The sequence below is a fragment of the Elephantulus edwardii genome, unplaced genomic scaffold (genome assembly GCF_000299155.1).
Source record: "Elephantulus edwardii isolate Elephantulus edwardi_28Jun2011 unplaced genomic scaffold, EleEdw1.0 scaffold00545, whole genome shotgun sequence".
Lineage (NCBI taxonomy): Eukaryota > Metazoa > Chordata > Mammalia > Macroscelidea > Macroscelididae > Elephantulus > Elephantulus edwardii.
Window position 1 is genome coordinate 210,331 of NW_006400295.1, and position 21,521 is coordinate 231,851.

The following is a 21,521-nucleotide window of genomic DNA, read 5'->3' on the forward strand; positions in this document are numbered from 1 at the left end:
GCCGCCGCGATGGACGTGTTTCTGATGATTCGGCGCCACAAAACCACCATCTTCACTGACGCCAAGGAGTCGAGTACCGTGTATGAGCTGAAGCGCATCGTCGAGGGCATCCTTAAGCGGCCACCAGATGAGCAGCGTCTGTACAAGGTGCGGGGCCGCTGGGCCAGGGAGCGCGCGGGGGCCGGTGGCTTGGGGCCGGGGGCGCGCGGCCGCTGGTGGGGTCGGTGGGCTAGAGCATGAGAAGCGCCAGCGGGTCTCGGTTCGGGGTTCGCACCAGCGCGTGCCGGGCCCGGTCAGCGCCCCCGCGCAGTGGGGCACGGACCCTTAACCAGCCCGCAAGGTCGAGGAGAGCGGGGTGCGGACACCCCCAGCCTCCGCCCCCGCTGGGCAGAGCCACGCCCTGCCCTCCCCCCCGCACGCCTGCTGGAGCTTCAGATACTGAGAGAAAACACAAAAGAAAAATCAGAAAGGAGGGTGTTGAGTCCAAGCAGTATTCCAAAATCCTCCTTATAAATAAACAAATTAAAATTAAGTCAGCCCACCACGATTGATCCCTGCCCCACAGGGTTCCTAAGCTGTCATCTTTAGGCAGGCGGACTGACCCGATCTTTCTCCTGCCAAGCAACTGGTAGTGACCAGTGCTTGGTTAGCAGCTTAATCGCTGTGTCACCGGCGTGGCTTACATGGCTTTTGAGGATCCTAGTGCTTAAAATGCTGACAATGGTACCCTCAAGGTCTGTGGTTCGCACTCGGCTGCTCCAGCAGCGATGTTGGCAGCCTGCGCCTTCAACGGTTACTGCTTTGGAAACTGGAGCATTTCTGCCCTGACGGGTCACTGAGTCAGCTGATTTGCTGACATCTGCTCAGATTTGGTTTGGGGTTAGATCTCATTGCTAAATCAAGCGTGATCATCACCTTAGTGAACCGATTCTACTGGAAACAGACTGGCCTTTTGTGCACCCCACCCCACAAGTCCCCAAGAGTTTTGGTGGTCTTCTGGGTTGTCACTGGGGCTCCTGTCAGTGCTCCCCATAGCCCTAATTGGTACTGACCCTTGGTGGCTGGGAATCCCAGTCACTCCCATTTTACAGATGCATCACCTAGGCCAACCTCGACAAAACCTAGTAAGTTGGTTTGCTGTGTTGAGGTTTAGGACGTGCTGGCAAACTTGGATGACCAAACTAGTAACCAAGTTTTTCTTGAGCCCAGCCTTACTGGTTCCACTGAAACCAGAAAAAAATTTGAAGTAATCAATCCAGTTGTCTGGTTTTTAAAAAACTATTATTGTTATATTAATTATATTATTATTATTTTATTATTATGTGAACACTGCTCAATAAATCATTATTACCATGAAGTCAGAATCAATTCATATCTGGCCTGCTAGGGGATTTTTTTGGAGGTTGTGAATAGCTAGAGAGGAGATTGTCCATCTTTTTCACCTTGAACTATTGAATTCACAGCCTCTGGATTAGCAGAACAGCTCTCTGGTAGTTTTTATATATAGCAATACGCTTTATTCAAAATTCATGCTTGTACAGGTCCTTGGAGAGGGACATCATGCTTGGGAGGGTGGAGGGACAGCGCAGAAGGGGAAGACCCTCTGTGAGGCGGATCGATTCAGTGACAGGTGATCGGGATGGGTGTGTCAGAGGCAGTGCGATTGGCACAGGCCAGAGCAGGGTTTAGGGCTGTTGTGCATAGGGTCGCTATGAGTGGCAACCCGACTCGATGGCACATAACAGCAGCAGAGGCTCAGCTGGCATCAGCATCCAACAGTAGGATCCTTATCCATTCCACATTGTTTGGAAGGAGTCAGTGCAGTTTGAAGGGCCTGGGGCCATTTTTTTTCAGCACTCCCTGTTTTATGTCCTGGGTGGGTCATATCTCTTGGGGTGTTTACGTGAAAATATTAATGACATATACTATTTCCTGGAACACAGTCATACTTGGGTGGGGTCAGAAGGTCAGCAAGATGAAAACAACTTTGATTTCAACTTTTTTCTGTTAAAACATTATTTTCAAATTGTTTTCTAGTTTACAAAATTTGAATACAAATTCGAGCAAATTCCATTTTCCTCACTCCCCCACCCATCAAATTGTACAACCTGATGATTAATCCCTCTGCACATCCACATCCCTCTGCTTCCAGCCTCTCCCATCCCTTTTGGATTCTCATACTCATTCTACAATGGTTTTGTATTTTTTGTGGGACTGAGTTCACTCAGCATAATGCTCTCCAGTCCCTCCCAAGTTAGGTAATAATTTACAAAACCATTGCCCCTGGTGCTGCATGGTATTCCTTTGTGTGAATGTACCATAATAATTTTTCAATGGTTTGGACTTTTTATTTTCACCTTGAAAGGGATGAAGATTCCCTTCTTTGCATTTCAGGGAGGGAGGTCCATCCCTTTGAAATTTTCTAATCATAATTTTACTATTTTGCCTTAAAAGCAACAAAACTACTTCCTGCTGAAATGGGCAGCCAGGGAAGGAATCTGATATTGAAAGGGGCTTAAGTGGAATTGTTCAATAGTGACAGCAGCTAATTAACAGGAACTGTGTCCCATGTTAAGGTGACATCTCGAGGGATCTACAGGTGGGCTCTGGGCTCCTTCAATTTCTGATCGTGGCAGGACCAACTAACTAGGTTGGTGGATCAGGAAGTGATGCTAAGCGATTCAAATCCCATGTTGCTTCTGGCAATCTCCAGGCTGCCACCTTGCCCATGGTCACCTGGATCATGAATATGAGGCTTGGGCGTAATTGTGGAACACAGGTGTTCTGTAGGCTACCTTAGGCTGCAGGTGGGCTTTCCTGTTCCTTAGTCCATTGGTGCCCACCTTTCCTGGGCCTGAGTCTCTCTCCTTTCCCTTAGGATGACCAGCTCCTGGAGGATGCCAAGACTCTGGGCGAGTGTGGCTTCACCAGTCAAACAGCAAGACCCCAGGCTCCAGCCACAGTGGGGCTGGCCTTCCGGTCAGGTAAGGAGGCCAGAGTGGGTATAGCTGTAAAGGGGCTTCAGGGAACTTCAAGCATAAAAATTACAGGAAGTTTATTCCATGAGTTTTCCTATACAAGCCCCAAACCAGAGGACAAGACCTCTGTCTGAGTGGGTTTAGAGCCCTCCCTGCACTATTTTGTATAATCAGCAGCACTGGTAGCAGGCTTGGTCCAGGTTTTGCAGATGTGGACAGAGGCCTAAGTAATCCTACACTGACTGAGCCTGAGAGGTCAGGTCACTCCCTATCATTGCCTGAGAAAGGTGGTCTTCATTCATCTTGGTCTCTGGTCTAAAAGTGTTTTCAAAGTTGTGGACTCAGACTCAACCCCAATAAAGTAATGAGGGGGTCTAGAGGTGGGAGGTATCCTCAGCCCTACCAGTAGCACACCTATGTCCCTCCTCAGCCATAGGTGGGTGCCCTCCCCAGTGCCACCCCTTACCCTCCCTGTGAATGCTGAGATTGAGCCACCTGGCACTCTGGCCCCACAGATGACACATTTGAGGCCCTCCGCATTGAACCATTCTCCAGCCCGCCGGAGCTGCCAGACGTGATGAAGCCACAGGATTCAGGAAGCAGCGCCAATGAACAGGCTGTGCAGTGAGGGTGGTGCCCCCCAATAAAGAGATTTGGGTGTCAGCCTGGGTCTTGACTCTTTCTCACACTCTCTCCTTTAGGACCTCTTGGCTCAACTTTATTTACCCTGGCTGGCAGCCCAGCCTACATGTCCATCCCTAGCACCTGTTCCTCTAAGCATGCCAAGAGCCCAGGCCACCTGGCAAGGGTGATGGGGAAGCCCTGCAGCCCACCAGAAGCCAACATCCCAGGCACAGCTTCTTGGCCTGGCCTTGGGGCAGCAGGCCCATCTGAAAACACAGAATCAGAGCTGGTTCTAACCAACACACACCCCACCCCCTGCATAATAAAGTCTCTAGACCAATCCTTTGCATTTCTCATTTTTATTGGACAGAAAAAGTTGCTCTTGCTGTACAGATTTTAAAAAACCAAAATGCCTTTAAGAAACATGAAGAAAAATTGGGAGGAAGGGGCAGCAACCTCATCAGGAGGCAGCAGGGGTCTGATTTCAACTCTAGCTCCCACCTCTTTCAGGGAACTTTATATTGAAGGCCCAGAACTCCAACCCCAGGAACACGGGTGAAGGAGGGCAGAGCCCCCCAGTTCCTCTTAACAGCAGTGGGAGAGCTCTGTCCTTTTTCTCCCCAGCCCCCAAGTCTTAATCCATCCCACCCAACCCCCTAAAACACATGAACCAGGAAAAAACTCACAAGAGATTATAACATTTCACAGGAACAAAGAAAAAAGGACGGGAGAGGTAAAGTCTTCCCCACAAGATGCTGTGTCAGGGTTGGGGTGGGGGGTGCACCAGGGCCCCCCTGTAGCTTGAGGGAAAGGGGGTGTTCTCCTTAAGGATTCAGGGAGACCTGCAACAAAAAACAAGTACAAGGTCAGCACAGAGGCCCAGAACATTGGGGAAGCACCAGCAAACCAGCTCAGATGGGGGACAGGTACCTGGAGGAGCGGTGACGTGCAGACCGAGGGCTGGGTGTCTCCCGCCTACGCTTGTGGCTTGGGGAGCGGCTATCCCCACGCTGGCCTCTCCGGGAACCTCGCTCACTGCTGCTGCTGCAACACAAGGGGGACCACTGTTGAATCCAGCCTAGTCCTAAGGAGCCCCAGAGACCTCCCTATGTGCTGAAGTGACACCTACCTTTGCTGGGGCGAAGGCTGTGGTGATGGGCGGCGACGCTCTGCAGGTGAATAGCTGAGGGACCGAGAATCCCGGAGAGAGTCTATTGGCTTCCTTGGGCTTCGAGATCTGGGGGGCAGAGTGGATCCTAATAGCACCTAGCCCACCAGCCAGCACAGCATGCCAGACCACCCTCCCAGGTCTTGGCCATCAAACCTCGCACCACTCAGGGCAGCCTCAGACCCACCTGTGCGAGCACACTCACCCATCCGCCCGCACACCATCCACCGAGCGCCCAGCGGGGTGGGACGCAGGGGGCAGTAGGGAGACAGATAAATACAGGCCCTGTCTTGGGAGGAGCTGGCCATCAAGTGGGGAGTCCCTGCCCGTGTGTGATGGGCAGCCCCCACAGGGGGCTGTACATGGGTCTAGGGGACTCAAGGTGGGAGAGGGGTGGGATGGGGTTAAGGTGGTCGTCCTGAAGGTGCTGTCTGGGCGGATGTAGTCTGCAGACGGAGAAGTCCACCAGGCGGACAAGGGTTGTCCAGGCTGAGGAGCAGCATGTCCAAGGCATGAGCCTGAGAGCAAGGTGGCCTCTGGACTGCGGGCAGATGGGGGTGGGCAGGCAGAGGAGACACGGGCAGGCTAGGCCACTGCTGGAACCTCCCTGGCCATCCCTGTAGAGGTGGGCCTTTATCCAGCAGACCACAGGGCGTCCTGGGAGGATGTGTGCAGTGGAGGGAAGTAACCACGTGTGCGTTTTAGAGAGTTCCCTCTGGCTAGGTGTGAAGGAGAATGGCGTGGAGTCAGGGAGACAGGGCTGTGGACAGACTGGGGAAGACGACAGCAGCCAGACCTGAGCTTCAACAGCGGCAGCAACAGGGAGATTCCAAAGTTAGAATCCCCGAGCCCAGTGGGCCAGGTGTGGGGAGGGAGGGCAGGCAGCCAGGTATTGGGGACAGGGGAGCCACCAGACAGTAGCAACCATGTGGAACCCTGGCAGGCGGCAGACAACTGGCGCCCCAGGGTCCTGTCTACATCACCCCACCCTCCTCCACTAGGCAGGAGCACTCACCTCCTCTCTCCAGGGGTTGGCTTCTTGGGGCTTGCCGGTTTAGGCAAAGCCTGAGGCCCAGGCTTTGCAGGGGAAGGGGAAGAGGAGGAGGAGGAGGAAGACGTCGAGGAGGAAGAGGAAGAAGAGGAGGAAGATGAAGAGGAGGAAGAAGAGGAAGAGGAAGAGGAAGAGGAGGAGGAGCTAGAGCTTGAACTGCTGGTGCGTCTCTTCCTCTTGGCTGGAGCTGGCTCAGTTGGACGGCCCTCTCGAACAGCCTCCTTTGGGGTTGGAGTAGGGGCTGGGCTGGGAACCCTGTGGGAGAAGAGGTGGGTCACAAAGGGTCAGGGGGCCCCAGCCCCAACCCTACCTTCCTTGGCCTGGAGGAATGGCAGTGGGGGGAGGGGTGCCTGCAAGGCCCTGGCAGCGGGGAGCCAGTGAAGTATGGTGATGCCCTGGAGTGCGGCGGCCCATTCGGACACAACCTCTGCTAACACAAGCGACAGGTTGGGCCCGCAGCACAAGGGAGCAAGGTTAAACCTCAAGACTGTCCCTGACAGAGGAGGAGGATCGAACAAGGCCCTGGGCTCAGGTGTGGACAGCAGGGGGCCTCCATCCTCAAAGAGCCACAGCTGGCTGGGGGGGGGCCGTCCTGCCTGGAGGCAGGGAGAGGGATGGGATGACCTCTGAAGATCCTTCCAGCCCAGGGAGTTCCTCTTGAGGTCTAACTGCCATCCCTCCTGCTGTAAAATTAAGTCCATTTCCTCTAGTTCTGTCCTCTGTAGAGATGGAAAACTCATCATTATCCTCTAGAGAATGAACCTTTTTAAAATTTCCACCTGTCCCCACCCCCACCCAGCCCCCAGGCATTCTCTTCTATCCCCAGCTCATGGGCCAAGACCCCCAAACCTCCTCAGAGAGCCCCAGACCTGCCAAGACTTCCCCGCCCCACTCCCAACCACTCCCTTTACCTCCCCCACAAAGTTCTCTCCAGTCAAGTCCGCTCACCTCTTCAGGGCCACCTCAGGCTGTGTGGGAAGGCTGGAGCCCTCCGAGTCACTGGAACTGGAACCAGATGAGGACGAAGATGAGGACGAGGACGAAGAGCTGGAGGATGAGCTCGAGGATGAAGATGAGGACGATGAGCTCCTCCGCTCCTTGATGGGCTGCAGGGTAGCCAGTGCTGGGGCCCCAGAGGCGGCAGGCAGCTCCCCACCCTCAGAGTGGAACACCCCAGGAGCAGGGTCTGCAAGTATGCCATTGTGGTCACCAGCAGAGGATGCGGTCTTTGCCCCAGATGAGAGAGCCTGAGACCCTGCTCCTGGGGCAGTCTGGGCGGACAGAGATCGGGACTGGTCTGCAAAGCCGGGTGGGCCAGGGGATCTGGAGCGCTCCTGTGCTGAAGGTAGAGCAGCCTGTGAGGAAGGCTGGCCCATCCTAGTAGAAGGCGAGGGTGCCCGCTCAGAAGGCATTCGGGACTGGCTCAGGGCAGATGGCGGGGTTCTGGAGCCTGCACCTCCAGGTGGTGTGCGTGATCTTGCTCGGTCAAGGAGCGGAGGTGAAGCTCGGCCACTGACCCGCTCATAAGCAGAGATGGGTACCCTAGGGCTGGTGAGATTGGCCCCAGACAGGGCTGGAGCCATCCTGGTGCTGGTGAGGCTGCCTGAGGCCAGGGCTGCAGAGGTTCTGGAACCAGCAACTGTCCCCTGGGCAGTGGCATGGGTGGACCTGGGGCCCACCAGGTTGGAGGGTGCTGAAGCTTGAGCTGTTCTGGAGCTGGAAGAATAGCTTGTAGCTGCTGGAGCGGACCCAGATCCTGTTAGATTCAGAGCTGCCAGAGATGGAGTTCTGGCTCCTGCCAAATTCACTGCTGAGGCCGAGGGAGCACGTGGATCTGTGAGACCAACAGCTGAAGGGGTGCCTGCTGTTCGGGGACTGGCTAGGTTCATGGCAGCAGCAGTGGCTGGCGTGCGTGAGTCAGCCAGGTTAACGGCTGTTGGCATGGTGGGTGTTCGGGCACTGGCCAAGTTCATGGCTGCTGCTGAGGCTGCTGGGATCCTGCTGGCCAGATTGGCCGCTGGAGCTGTTCTGAGACTCATCAGAGGTACCGGTGCCGGCACTTGGGACATCCTGGCAGCAAGACCAGCAGCAGACATGGACGGAGGTGGTCGAGCAGTACCCAGACTGATGGCTGTCAGTGCAAGAGCTATCCTGGACTGCGCATGGTTTTCAGGTACTGATGAGGTTCTCGGGTGATCAGGAATTCGGGGGCCAGGGCCGTCCATCAGGGAACTGCCCGCCTGCTGCAGGACAGACATGGGTGCTCTAGAGCCTCCCAGAGGCTCCAGCATGCCAGGTGATCTGCATCGGTCTAGGGGTGTTGGCGACATGCTGGGCCGACTAAAGCAGCTCATCCGAGAGCCACTAAGCCCCATTGGGGGGGTGCGAGACCCAGAGTGATTCCTTGTGGCAGGTGGTGTTGCGGAACGGGAGCGGTCCGAGCTGCTCCCAGATGCAGAGCGCCGGCGGATGGCTGGAGGGGACCTGGTCAGAGACCTCTTGCCCCGCGTGGTTCTCGGCGTGCGGGACCTGGAGCGTCGGCGGATGATGAGGGGTGAGCGACTGCGAGATCGTTTGCGTGGCAGCAAGGGTGTGCGGGACCTGGAGCGCCGCCGGATGGCAGGTGGAGTGCGGGAGCGGGAGCGCCGGCGGGTTACTGGTGAGGTGCGTGAGCGGGATCGCCGGCGAGTTATTGGAGAAGTGCGAGAGCGGGACCTCCGTCGGGTGATCGGAGAGGTTCTGGACCTGGACCTTCTGCGTGCGACTGGTGAGGTTCTGCTTCTAGAACGCCTCCTGGTCACTGGTGGTGTCCGAGACCGTGACCTACGGCGAGTTACTGGAGGTGTTCTGGAACGTGATCTACGGCGTGTGGCTGGACTTCTGGACCTGGACCGCCTGCGGGTCACCAGTGGGGTCCTGGATCTGGACCGCCTACGGCTAACAGGTGATGCTCTGGAGCGAGATCTTCTTCGAGTCACTGATGTCCGAGATCTGGAGCGTCTCCTACTGACTGGTGAGGTGCGGGACCGGGACCGGCGCCTGCTAACCAGTGGTGTTCGAGATCGGGATCTGCGATGAACAGCTGGGGACCTGGAACGCTTCCACAGCACAGGTGAGGTTCGTGAGCGGGAACGCTTCCGGCTGGCTGGGGGTGTTCGTGAGCGGCCCCTCCGGCGTCGGGAGGAGGTGCGGGAACTTTCCTGCCTGACAGGTGACCTAGAGTGGTAACCAGAGCCACCCCTCCGACGGCGAGTAACACGGGACCTTGACCGGCTTCGCTGTCTCCTTCGTGAAGTGGACTGAGAGGAACCCGATCTATCACGCCTTCGTGTTGCCCTTGTTTTTTCCCTCCGAGAGCGGGAACGAGAGCGCTGTAGACCTCGAGGCTTTGGTGAAGGTGAGCGGCCTCTCCTGGACACCGTCTTAGTGCGTGGGGATGAAGCTGAACGCCGGCGACGTGAGGACCGTGACTTCTCTGCAGGTTCTGGTGAAGACACAGAGGGGCTCCTGCGGCGCCTGGGGGGTGTTCTGGAGCGAGTCTCAGGTGAAGATGAGGCTGAGCGGCTTCTCCTGGAGAGTCTCGCCTTTCTTGTCAGCTCTGGTGATGATCGTGAACTGTGCCTCCGAGGTGGAGTGCGAGACTTGGTTTTGGGGTCTGGGGAGGATCTACAGCTTCTCCTGGTAGCTCTGGATTTGGGAGGATGCTCTGGAGAGGACCCAGAACTGGTGCTTCCTTCAGGAGAAGGACCCCTGCCTTTGCTGGAAGAGCCAGATCGGCTGCGTCTGGGAAGTGCCCGAGGGGGAAGAGCTTTCGGCTCTGGAGAGGACTCTGTGCTGCTTGGTACCCTAGGTACTGCTCTTGACTTTTCAACAGTTTTGGAGGATGAACCAGACCTGCTGCGCTGAGGGGATGGTTGAGATTTACCCTCAGCTTCCAGAGATGACCCAGAGCAGGCCCTTTGTCTGAGCGGAATTCTAGCCTGAGCCTTGGGATCTGGAGAAGAATCTGAATCGCTCTGCTCTTGAGAGGCACCTTTCCCATCAGGATCCTGGGATGATACAGACCGGCTTCTCTGCCCACAGAGAATCCTGGATGAGGTCTTCTGCTCACCTGAGGACTCAGAGTCACTCCTTTCCCTTTGAGGAGTCAGACATTTATTGTGGAGTTCAGGTGAGGATGGAGAATGGCTCTTTGGCCTGGAAGTCTGCAACAAAGCCTTTGTTTCTGGAGAAGAGTCACATTCACTCCTGCCTCTGGATGGTGTTCTGGGTACATCTTTGGTCCCGGGGGAGGATCCAGATAAGCTGTGCCTAGAGGGTGACCCAGAACCATCTCTCAGCCCAGGGGAAGAGCCAGACTGGCTTCTCCGCGATGGGGTTCTAGGTAAGCCATCTTTCAGCTCAGGGGAGGAAGCAGAACTACTTCTTTCCCTTGAAGGTGTTCTTGGAACAGCATCAAGAACAGGGGAGGAGATGCTCGGATTTGAAGGCACACCAGCTTTTTCTGCTACATCTGGGGACATTCCTGAACTGCTGTGTCTGGATGATCTTGTAGATTGTTCCTTCATGTCTAGAGATCGGTCTGTCTCCAGCTGACTCAGAAAAGGCCCACTGAAGTCTTCTTTAGCCTCTGGAGAGGATCCAGTGTTCATTTCTGTCACCACAGTGCCCAAGTTTCTAAATTCTAAAGGTGACCCAAGGCTTTTCTCCCTTGGAGGAGAGGTGGACATTTCTTTGTGTTCAGGTGAAAAATGGGGGCCTCTCCATGTCGAAACCAGTGTAGGAACTTCTGCTGCTTCAAGGGGAGCCTGGGATTTCCTGTGGTCAACTGACAAAGACTGCTTTTCTACTTCAGAGAGTGATGATTCAAAGTCCTGTCCAGTCATTTCTTTGGGTTCTGGAGACAAGAGGGGCAGAAGAGGATTTGAGAGTGATTCAGATGTCTCCACCACCTCCATAGCGTCTTCCTCTTGACTCAGCTTAGCTGGCACACTGTTCTGGCTTCTTCTATCTGGAGAGGACCCAGGCTTGTTAAGGGGAGACGATGCCAGAACATGCTCTTGAGAAGATAGGTTTGTTTTCTCTCTCAATTCTGGCAAAGATTCTGATCTACTCTGCTTGAGAATAGACTGAAGTTCCATTCCAGGCTGTGATCTCTGCTCTGAATCCAACTCCAGTTTGCTGTGTCTCACTGGTGATCTGGGCGCCATGTCAGTGACTGGTGATGAGGACCTGGATCGAGTACCCTTAAGGGGTGTCTGAGAACTGCTTGGTAGTGTGTGTGATTCAGAGCAAGCCTGTCTTGCTTCTGGACTTGAAGTCTCAGAGGTATGGACTGGTGATATTTGAGACTGTCCTTTCTGCTGTAGCAGTGAGGAGCCCAAGCAGCTGTCTCCTGGTGATGTACCAGAGCTTACTCCTGGACACAGGGAGGAGCTCAAGCTACTTAGTGCTAGTGAACCTTTGGGATTCTCTTGAGGATGTGGTGACTTTAATTCAGAGGCACACTGCCCTGGGTGAGCTTGCAGCTTGACATTGGGGCATGGTGAAGTAGACCCTGAGTGACTTTGTCTTAGAGGTGTTCCAGGCTGCCCTTTGGTTTCTGGTGAGGAGGATCTAGAGCGGCTCTGGCTTGGTAAATTCAATTCTTCCTTAGAGGTGGGAGACTCTGAACGGCTCTGCCTTGGTGGTGGTCTCAAAGGCACCCTACTGGGACTTGGAGAGGAGGAGCTTGAGTGACTTCGTGTGGGTGACACTGCCTCCTTTGTCTCAGGCTGTGGAGAAAAAGATCCTGTTTGAGTGTGTCTTTGAGGCGTCCTAGATGTTCCTTCGGGTTCAGGTGAGGATCCTGACTGGCTCCGTCTGGGTGGCGTGGACTTGACCACAGGGCAGGGAGAGGATCCAGAGTGGCTCCGCCTTCCTGGTGTCCCAGACTGCTCATCCACCTTGGGACTGGCTGCAGATTCTTGCCCAGGTGGTGGTGTTTCAGATCTGATGTGAACATGAGGAGATGAGCTAGAATGACTCTTCCTCGGGGGGGTTTTGGATTTCTGCTTAGGAGAAGAGCCAGAACGACTTCGTCTTGAGGGTGTTCTGGATGTTGCTTCAGGTGGAGAGGATCCAGAACGACTACGCCTAGGAGGTGTTTGAGACTTTTGTTTAGGGTCCAGAGAGGACCCTGAGAGGCTTCGCCTCAAAGACAAGCTGGATTTTGCTTTGGACCTTGGTGAAGAGAGAGATCGGCTTCGTCGTGAAGCAACTCTTGATTTTTTCACATCTGGACTTGAGTTGGATCTACTCCTGCGTTGTGACATTCTAGATTTGTTCTTCCGCTCTGATGATGAGCCAGACCTGCCTCTCCTTGGGGGTGTTCTAGAGTGAGATCGCCCCCGTCTAGCTAGACTTCTACTACGGGATCGCCCTCGTCTAGCTGGTGTCCTAGACCGAGACCTCCCTCGCCTGGCTGGTGTCCTGGAGCGTGACCTGCCACTGCGCCTGGCTGGTGACCTAGAGCGTGACCTTCCACGGCGAGCAGGGGTTCTAGAACGTGACCTGCCACTCCTGCGGGCTGGTGATCTACTACGAGACCTGCGCCGCACTGGCGAGCGGGTCCTAGACCTGCGCCTTGCAGGTGTTCTAGAACGAGACCTACCCCGCCTGGCTGGTGTTCTAGACCGGGATCGCCGTCTGGTGGATGTTCTGGACCGGGACCTTCGCCGGGCCGGGGTTCTAGAGCGGGACCTACCCCTCCGGGCCGGGGTTCTAGAATGAGATCGGCCTCTTGTGGCTGGAGATCGAGAGTGTGATCTGCCTCGTCTTGCAGACCTGGACCTGCCTCTTCTCTGGGCATTTCTGCTTCTAGACCATCCTGGTCGCTGTTGAGATCTAGAGCGGCCACGTCGCTGGGGACTCCTGGACCGTCCCCACCTCTGTACAGACCGAGACCTACGCCACTGAGGGGATCGAGACCGAGAATGACCTCTTTTAGCAGGGCTTCGAGAGCGGGATCGCCCTCTCTTAGTAACAGGGCTCCGAGACCGCCCCGTTCTATGAGATGGGCTAAAGGAATGTGATTTATCCCGCTTTGCTCGGCCACGGGAGCGACTCTTGGATCTGGGAGAAGAACTCTCTCGGTGGGCCCCAGGAGCTGGCGTGGGCTTGGGGCTCTCAGGGGAAGAGCTGGAGTGCCGAGCAGCTTTGACAGGCTGAGGGGATGGTGGACAGCTCTCTGAGGAAGATGACTGGGGAGGCTTCTCTGGAGACTTAGGTAGTGAATGGCCCCGGCTTGGGGAGGCCTCAGGTTGGGGGTTTACTGGCTCCTGACTTAAGGGAGTTGCTGCAATGGGCTGTGGGGAGCTGCCACGTTGCTCAGCAAGGAGCAGAGTAGGACCTGGTGGTTCTGGGCCTGTGTTGCTCCTCTCCGGGGAGGGGCTAGGTCGAGTTGCAGATTTCTAAGAGTAGAAGAGAAAGTAGGGAGAGAGATAAGTAAGCACCAGTACTTGTCACTCTGGCATCCTAACATTCTTTTTGATGAAATGTTCCTGCCACACAACCCAATGCCTCAAATAGTTCTGTTCCTCAGCTCAGCAATACTACACAATAACCAAGGCTCATACATAACAAAACGAGGCAGTAAAAAAAACCTACAAAAAATAATTCCATTACCCAAATGATCTCATAAAGGAGACAGATGCTCTAATTATTAATTTACACTGCCATCAAAGATACTGTTACAATGCTCAGCTGCATTAACATGTCATCAACAGCTTCTAGTCACTGCAAAAACTCTCCTTTGGTATGAAAAGCCAAATATGCCTTTTTAAAACTTTGTGACACATATACCCATTTCTTCTATCATTTCTAGAACAAATGTAATAAACATTCTTGAAAACTGAAAAAGATATTGTTATAAAACACAAATTTTTTTTTAGAGAAGCACAGTTTCTCAAAGTGGGAGCATCAGACCTTGTACACTGATAGAGCAAAGAAATTAAACGTGAGTCAATACTGAATATTAACCACATTATTTACACAATAAGGAGACCAGAGTAAGTGCAATGTGAGATAGAAAGTTAAGTTTATGAAAGCTTTGAATATAATGAAAAATTGTAATAAAGGTTTTTAAATGTAACTCAGTTTGGAAATTAACTTTAAATCATGAGATGGAAGATGACTGGGAATAGTGAGAATTTAATAAAAACAATGAATATGTATTTCAGGAGTTTAAAATCAGTCTTGAGGATACAGTAGGTCTTGGAAGCCTACTGTTAACAACCTGCACTGATCCCAAAGGCACATGACTCAAATCCACCAGCCACTCTGCAAAAGGATGGGGAATCTCTTTTACAATGTACTATCTGAAAACCTTTTGGAGGGTCAGCTATGTCGGTTCTGACTCACTGGCACACAACCACCACATCAGTGGTTTACATCCACTAGCCATTCCAAGGAAGAAAGATGGGCAGTTTTCTCCTGTAAACATTTATAATCCTGAAAATTCAACAGATGTCCACCATAAATTAGAATCCTAATACAGTGGGTTTGCAAGAGTTGATGCAAGAATTTAGGTCTTCTATAAGAGGATATAAAAGAGAACTTTTTTTAAAAAAGGTTATCCCAGGACAGTGTTTTCAGGCAGCAACCTAATGGGTTTAAAAATTTTAGTGAGGCGCAATCAGCATGGTATGAGCACACAAGCTACTGACGAAGGACACCTATGTACAGAAAAACTTTTAACAAGAGAAAAGCCAAAGACCAAACAAATACAACCCAACTAAATGAATCTGTTAATCTTACTCTCACATTTCTTCCCTAGCAACTCAAATGACCACTCATTGCTCAGGAATGTACCTCCTTCTTGTCATCCTCTGGAGGACTGCTCAGCTGCTTTGCTAATGGCTCTGGGCTGCTCGGTTGCCCTGTGTTGGCTGGACCTGATTCCCTGGGAGGCACCTCTCCCTCCCCTTGGCGCCGTGACTCAGGAGAAGGGCTTATGGCAGTCATATGGGGTTTAGCTGCAGCACTACGAGACCTGAAGAGGGTGATGAGGAGGCAGGAGAAGGGAGAAATCAGACTTAAGGTAAATAAGAAAACCCCCTCCCCCTGGCTCCTAGCCCCTTTACTAATTGGAAAACCCTCTTCTAAAATGTTGCCTTAGTCACAAAACTCAAATCATTCATACAGGAATTTAAATGCAGTCCACTCTGGTACTTCTCTTTCCATCACAATCCCAAAGAACGTTCTCCCTCTAACCCTTTATTCTCCTCCCTCAAACCTCCCCAGACCCTCTGCCCAGCCCATGCCCTACCCGCCTCATTCACAACTCACCTCTGAGCCCACCTCCTTCAGGAAGCCTTCCCCGATTAAGGAAGCCAGGGTAAGGATTCCTTCCTCCCCCAGACACCACGAACAAACCACCAACCCCCCCTATTCTGGCAGTCCATATACATCAGAACAAAACAAAAACAAAATAAACAAGAAAATAAACAAAAAGAGAAGGGGAAATGTATATGTCTGTCCATCCTGTTGCTTTAGCCTGTCAGCTCCTAGAGGGCAGGGACCGTGTCTTCCGAATGGTCTGTGCAGCGCCTAGCACACCGTGGGCGCTCAATAAATATTAAATTGATTAACCCATCAGTCCCTCTTCCCTCCCTTCCTGCTGGACTACCCCTTACCGACTGCGGGAAGTATCGGAGGAGGAAGCAGAGTCAGCAGAAGTTGACCGGTGAGCCCGGCGGCTTTTAGGTGCTGGGGTTGTACTTCGAGACCTGAAACAAGATCCCTCAAAGGTCAACATGCTGTCGTGTCTACACCTTTCCTCATCAGTCAAGGACATAATTAAAAAGACAACCCCTCCCACCAGTGGAATTAACTACTTGCCAACTACAACCCTCTCCAATTCACATAAATGCACTCACCGCTTCCGCTTCTTGTCCTTTGATTTACGCTTGCTCTTTGGCGTGGGAGATCTGCAAAGTAAGGCAAAGAATTAACAGAGGAGTAAAACCCAAGGATACAATATGAGGAGTCACATACAGAAACCATTCCTGTAGAATGGCTTCTAAAAAACCACTCAGAGATCAAGTGAAGAGCAAGCAAGGCCCACCCCTACCACCTGTCACATAATCCCATGATCAACAGAGATCTTACCTATGCTTCCGTTTCTTGGACTCTGATTCTGACCTTTTGAAAGAAGAGGGGAAAAAATTAAAGCAAATCCTAGACCTACAGGAAAGCTTTCTCTAAGCACACTAAGCCCAACTACCTCCTACCTGTGCTTCTTCTTCTTTGAACTCTTCTTCCTCTCTCGTCGAGGAGAGCTACTCTCTGACCTGCTAAAGAGGGGTTCAGAAGCCAGGTCATTTGGTATACCTTCTTCCAGGGATAAACCCAGCCCAAAAAAGTTTTAAAGCCTCAACACACCAAAATCCCAGCACTAAACCTAGGAAGGAGGTCTCCCGATACTGTGCTAAGATAACCTTGAAGAGTAGAGGGTGGAACAACCAAAAATTGACTGCTACTGGGTCAATTCTGGCTCAAAGTAACCCTGTAGGACAGCACAGAATCCCATAGAGTTTTTAAGGTTGTCAACCTTTTAGGGAGTAGATACTCTCATCTCTGACTGGGTGATGGACTAACCACCAATCTCTCACTTTACAGTCAAATCTTCAATATCCCATACCAGTATAAAACATCTCCCTGAATCAGTAACCTTCATAATGACAAGAAAAAATATCCAATATCCTAGCTATCAAAAAAAACAACTGCTGGCCCATTGTTCACGAATGCTGTACTTGGCCCTTCCCCACTGAAGGACACAAACATTCTTCCTAGGACAAGAAATAGGTAATTTTCCCAACAACTCACGACTTCTAGAAACAAGAGCTCTCGGTTTCTAGAGCATGAACACCACACATGGCCTGGCTACCAGGAGAACTTTCAAACTCACCGTCCTCTATCTTTCTTCTTTTTCTTTTTCTTCTGCTTTGGGGTTGGAGATCGAGAACTGCTGGACTCTCGGACAAGACTGAGAAATGATAAAAAGCAGCAGAATGAGCACCAAGATAAAGTTTTTAAGACATTTCCATTTCAGAAAGACAGTGTGATAAGATATTAAAAGTATGGGGAGAGTCTTCCCTCATTCCACAGTAAGGTGCTTAGAATCTGGAAGAGAAGCTGACTGACAGTGGACACCTGGCCCCTGGACCTACCATACCTGTAAGGTTTAGGGGGCTCTGGGGCTGGCTGTTTAGTCTCTCGAGCCCGACGCTGAGGATCAAAAGAGCTGCCATCCACATAGGAATCGCTGATGCCAAAGGCAGCACGGAGTCGCTCATTCTTCTTCTCATTCAACTCAGCCAACTGATGAGTCTCAGTTACACTGGAAAGAATAAAAACAGAAGTCCACAAAAGCTAGGGGTGCAAACAGCAGAGGTAGAGGATAAAATGCATATCTGGAACAGAAGCACAGCAAGAGCTGCATGGGTCTGGGAAATGGAATGACAGAAGTGAGGAAGTCCTAGAGAAGATGACAGCGGAAGCAGCAGCAGAGTCCATAGGAAACCCAGAAGAGCCCAACACTCACGCTGGCCTCTGCCCTGGGGTCTCCTCCTTGCCCCCAGGGTTCACATCCTTCTCCAGCAACATGAGTCGAAAGGTCGCCACTTTTTCCTGAATTTGTTGTTCCTCGTACCTGAAGAACAAAGCCCCTGGGCATTAAGACTTGCAATTATACTCTCCCTGTCCCTGGGTCACCATTTCCCTTTCTCAGCAGGCTCACTCCCTCTCCATGCACACAATAAATTTCCACTTGTTATCACCTACAGGGCCCCTCTTGTAAACTCCCCTGGCTATACCCTCTAGAACAGTGGATTTTAAACATGCTATTTTTCAGGGGCAGAGAAGAAAGCTAAGCAAGCACAATCCCCAGGTGCTCATCCCCACCTTCAGCTAAACATATCTTTTACTGAGTAGAGTTCCAAAATAAGGTATACTACGAAACAGGGGTGCCACTCCAAGTTTGAAAACCACTGCTCTAAAAGGCTTCCTACCCAGGCATGCTCATCCTCCAAACTACACCTCCCTGCCCAGCCCTCAACCCTCCTCCCCTCACAAGGGCATCCTTCCAAGTGCTGCATCCTTCCAAGCTTCCTTTTCAATCCTAGATTCTCCTCCTCTTCTGACCACAGACAATACCTATCATATTACCTAGCTCTTTACTTCATCCCTCAAAGCTGTCCCTTATAGTAGTACATCTTATTCCTCAAAACTCCCCAGTCTCCACGTGCCTATAACTGAATGTCAAAGCTCCCATCTACACCCAAGCCAGTTTTCCCCTCCCCACTCTGAATGTTCCCTAACTCCTTCCACATCTCTAACACACAAACGTTCCCACTTCACCTACTCTCCAGGCCTCTCCTACAAACAGCCCTGTACTCCATCTAACTCCCCCAGCTGCACTCACTCCAACCTTGGCTCTTCCCCCGCCCTCCCTCACCCCTGCTCTTCCATCATCTCCTCCAGCTCGAGGCATCGCAGCTCCACGCGCCGCTTGCGCTCGTGGTCCAGGATGTCAGGATTGGGCCGCTTCACCAGGGCAGCCTCCAGGCGCCGCAGTTCCTCCTCGCCCTTGTAGTCAGGCCTTTCACCACGGCGGCCTCGCACCAGGGACAGGTTGCGCTGGACGTAGCCGTTGGTGCCGCTGCCCCGGGGCGTCGGCAGCCCGATCCCGTTGTACATGGCCCCGTGCCCGGGGGGCACCACCGCTCCTGGGGGGGAGCGGGGAAACACGGGTCAGGCCCTGGCCCCAAACTAGCCACTCATTACCACCCAGGCCTGTGCTCTCCTTCCATGCTGACCTCTGAACTAAGTAAGCTGTCTTTAGGAGCACAAATCTACCTGATCCTCCAGATGGCCCTTTTTCCTACTTTCCACACTGCTCACTTGTCATCAAATCACAGCCCAATTTGTCCCTAGAATCTAAGCCATGTTTCTACCCCTGAATAATTCTTCCTTTCTGACCAAAAACAAGTATTACTATACTCTCAAACCTCTCCACTGTCCCTTTATCTATCCTCTTCTGCCCACAAGATATGCACCACTGCTCACCCTTAGCTGTGGGAAACGCCTGAGGGCTCCCTGCTGGGCACAGCCAATATCAGACAAAGATCTGTGGCACCCAAGGTCCCAACATCCAAGTCCCAAGACTGAAGACAAATAACCAAAGGCTTTCAAGACAATACAGACTAAAAAAAGCCTCTCAATATCTGTCCTGGTAAAGGAAGTACCAAAACAGCAGCCTGTGTAACCATTCACTGAAAAGGGAGGTCAGCATCCACAATGGCAATTACCTGGATTCATAATGCTCCCAGGTAAGGAACTGTTTTCTCAGTTCCAAATATTTGGAGCTTCTCTCAACTCTTCCAACGCTGTCCCTTCTACCTCCTTCCTAATAAGAACTCCCACTTAAATGGCATCTTCCTCTCACCAACTCTCACAAAAATACTGCCTTTTGTAGTTCAATTTAAATCAGACAAACCAGCCACTTTATTTACAACTAGTCTCACACCTTTGGATCCCTTATTTTATAAACTTACAAACTGCCACTCTAATGCATTCATTTCATTCCTTGGCTTTCCCTCTCCTAAGTCTGTACTGCCCGCCAGTTATCCTTATGTCTATCAAATTCTATGCTCTCAATGTGTCCGCATGCACCCCAGCTTGACCCTGAAAAGCCCTAAGGACTCTTCTATAGTTCAAAAAGTTTCTAACTCTGTAATAACATTTGTCTGTATGAGCTTTACTCCTTCCTCCGGCTATATGTACATATGTATATATGTACACATAATATACACACCTACACTTTCTCATGCCATTCTCCCACTCAACCTTCACCAAGACCCTAAGTGTGCAAGGACAAACTGTACACATTCTCATTCCATTCTCCCACTCAGTCTTCAGCAAGACCCTAAGTGTGCAAGGACAAACTGTACACATTCTCATTCCATTCTCCCACTCAGTCTTCACCAAGACCTTAAGTGTGCAAGGACAAACTATCAGGGAACAGAAAGGACCCAGGGAACAGGTGGAGTCAAGAGATAAGTAAAGCAGAGAAACACACAAATAACCAGATAAAAGAAAACTTACGCTAAAAAAACTTCCAGGGCAAAGAATGATACAAAGAACCAGATCCAATTTCTTTCTTTCAAAAAAAAAAGGTTCAGAGAGATATGGAAAAGAAGCTAAGATAAGCACTGTTCCAGAGTGCCCCCTTTGGCAATGCCAAGAAAAGAGCGGTGAGGAGAAAAGGAACTATTAAGAATAAAGACTGGACAGGGAGCCCTCCTGGCCTAGTGGCAAAAAGCTGTACTGCAATCCCAAAGATGCAGTTTTAATCCACCAAATGCTCTGCTAAAGTAGGAGGGGCAATCTCCTGTGCCAGTCAGATCGGATTTGACAGAACTGGGGGGGGGGGGACTGCTAAGACCTAATCCTGCAAATTCACGTGCAAACACAGAATATTAAAAAAAAAAAGCCATGCCAACCTCCCCCCAAAAAATCCACCCCCTCTTTACAAGCCAAAAAAAATCAGATGCCCTCTTCTACTTTCCAGCCTTCCCTTTGATCTTTTCAAATACCAACCCTCTATTCACGCTGATCCCCATCTGCCTCAGGGCCCGTTACGCTTGAGAAGACAGCAGACCTGCATAGGGCCTCTTGCAAAAATCCTACAAAAATCAGCAGCCGCCTCTAAACAAACTGGGTAACTGAGAGGAACAGGCCGAAAGCGCAAAACCCAACAGCGCAGGCATGCAGGGCCGAGCTGCAGGGCTTCGGAGCACGGCCCGCCAAGGTGGAGCTAAAGCGCGCAGCGACAGCCCAAGACAGACCCTCCCGCTCGAGGGCGAGCCAAAGTTATCAGAAAAAGGAGGAGATGGGGAAGATTAAAACCCACTATGAGGGGAGTTCTGGCGGCCTAGTGGCAAGAACCTGCATTACAATCTCAGAGAAGCACGGTTCGAATCCGGGAAGGAGGAACAATCCTGTACCAGTCAGATCTGATGGGTGTGGGGGTGTGTGTGTGTGTGTGTACACGTGTGTACGCGCGCGCGCGCACACACACACACAAAATAAAACTAAAAAAAAAAAACAAACCCACTATTAAGAAACTCAGGATGGAAAACCACATCAAAAAGAAGTTGCCCGAGAAAACAGCGGACGGAAAGGACGCGCGGGGCCTAGCGCGCCGCGCCAACATCCGGCCGGGCGGCCCGCACGCTCGCCCGGAGACACGCGCGGCGGCGCCTGTGCGGAGCCTGGGCCGCCGGAACCGGACCTCCAGAACCGGGCCGCCACCGCCGCTTCGCGACCCCGCCAACCAAACGCCCCGCGGGCGCCCGCCCAGAACCGGCAGCGCGGAGGGGGGACGCGGGGGCTCAGGGGCACGCGCACACCCCGAGTCAGGCCGCCAGAGTGGGCTCTCCTCAACACCAGTGCATCTCGGGGTGCCGAATGCTGGCCTGCAAGACCAGGTCAGGACCTGGCTGGCGCCCGAGTCCGAGGCGTCGGAATGGACGCGGGCTCCCGGCCAGTAGGCGGAAGAGTCATGGAGGCCCCTCGCCGAGGGAGCGGCGGGGGCCGGGATCTGGGGCGAAGACCGGAGGGGCCCCACCCAGACCCGAAGCTAACACCCACCCACGCC

At 52.4% G+C, this 21,521-nt stretch overlaps 2 protein-coding genes across 2 annotated transcripts; one reads left to right on the forward strand and one right to left on the reverse strand.

Annotated features, from left to right (window-relative positions):
- Positions 1–9: 9 nt before the first annotated feature.
- TCEB2 (transcription elongation factor B (SIII), polypeptide 2 (18kDa, elongin B)) lies at positions 10–3,606 on the forward strand. Its single transcript, XM_006903227.1, has 3 exons — positions 10–147; positions 2,879–2,984; positions 3,494–3,606. Exons 1-3 carry the CDS (start codon positions 10–12, stop codon positions 3,604–3,606), a joined length of 357 nt encoding a protein of 118 aa, XP_006903289.1.
- Positions 3,607–4,434: 828 nt separating this feature from the next.
- Positions 4,435–18,583, reverse strand: SRRM2 (serine/arginine repetitive matrix 2). The gene is made up of 14 exons (XM_006903235.1): positions 18,318–18,583; positions 17,406–17,513; positions 17,037–17,201; positions 16,770–16,847; positions 16,093–16,155; positions 15,971–16,003; positions 15,739–15,789; positions 15,496–15,588; positions 14,672–14,852; positions 6,770–13,272; positions 5,786–6,076; positions 4,732–4,839; positions 4,533–4,646; positions 4,435–4,444 (listed from the first exon to the last, which is right to left on the reverse strand). Exons 1-14 carry the CDS (start codon positions 18,557–18,559, stop codon positions 4,435–4,437), a joined length of 8,040 nt encoding a protein of 2,679 aa, XP_006903297.1. The 5' UTR covers positions 18,560–18,583.
- Positions 18,584–21,521: the final 2,938 nt, after the last annotated feature.

Excerpts from the sequence above, each read along its gene's own strand:
- SRRM2 (XM_006903235.1), bottom strand. The coding sequence starts at position 18,559 with ATGTACAACGGGATCGGGCTGCCGACGCCCCGGGGCAGCGGCACCAAC. Across the intron at positions 17,202-17,405 it reads ACCCCAGGGCAGAGGCCAGC|TGTAACTGAGACTCATCAGT; the intron begins GTGAGTGTTGGG and ends TATTCTTTCCAG. Across the intron at positions 4,840-5,785 it reads CCAACCCCTGGAGAGAGGAG|ATCTCGAAGCCCAAGGAAGC; the intron begins GTGAGTGCTCCT and ends TCTGCCCCCCAG.
- TCEB2 (XM_006903227.1), top strand. The coding sequence starts at position 10 with ATGGACGTGTTTCTGATGATTCGGCGCCACAAAACCACCATCTTCACT. Across the intron at positions 148-2,878 it reads ATGAGCAGCGTCTGTACAAG|GATGACCAGCTCCTGGAGGA; the intron begins GTGCGGGGCCGC and ends CCTTTCCCTTAG. Across the intron at positions 2,985-3,493 it reads GGGGCTGGCCTTCCGGTCAG|ATGACACATTTGAGGCCCTC; the intron begins GTAAGGAGGCCA and ends CTGGCCCCACAG.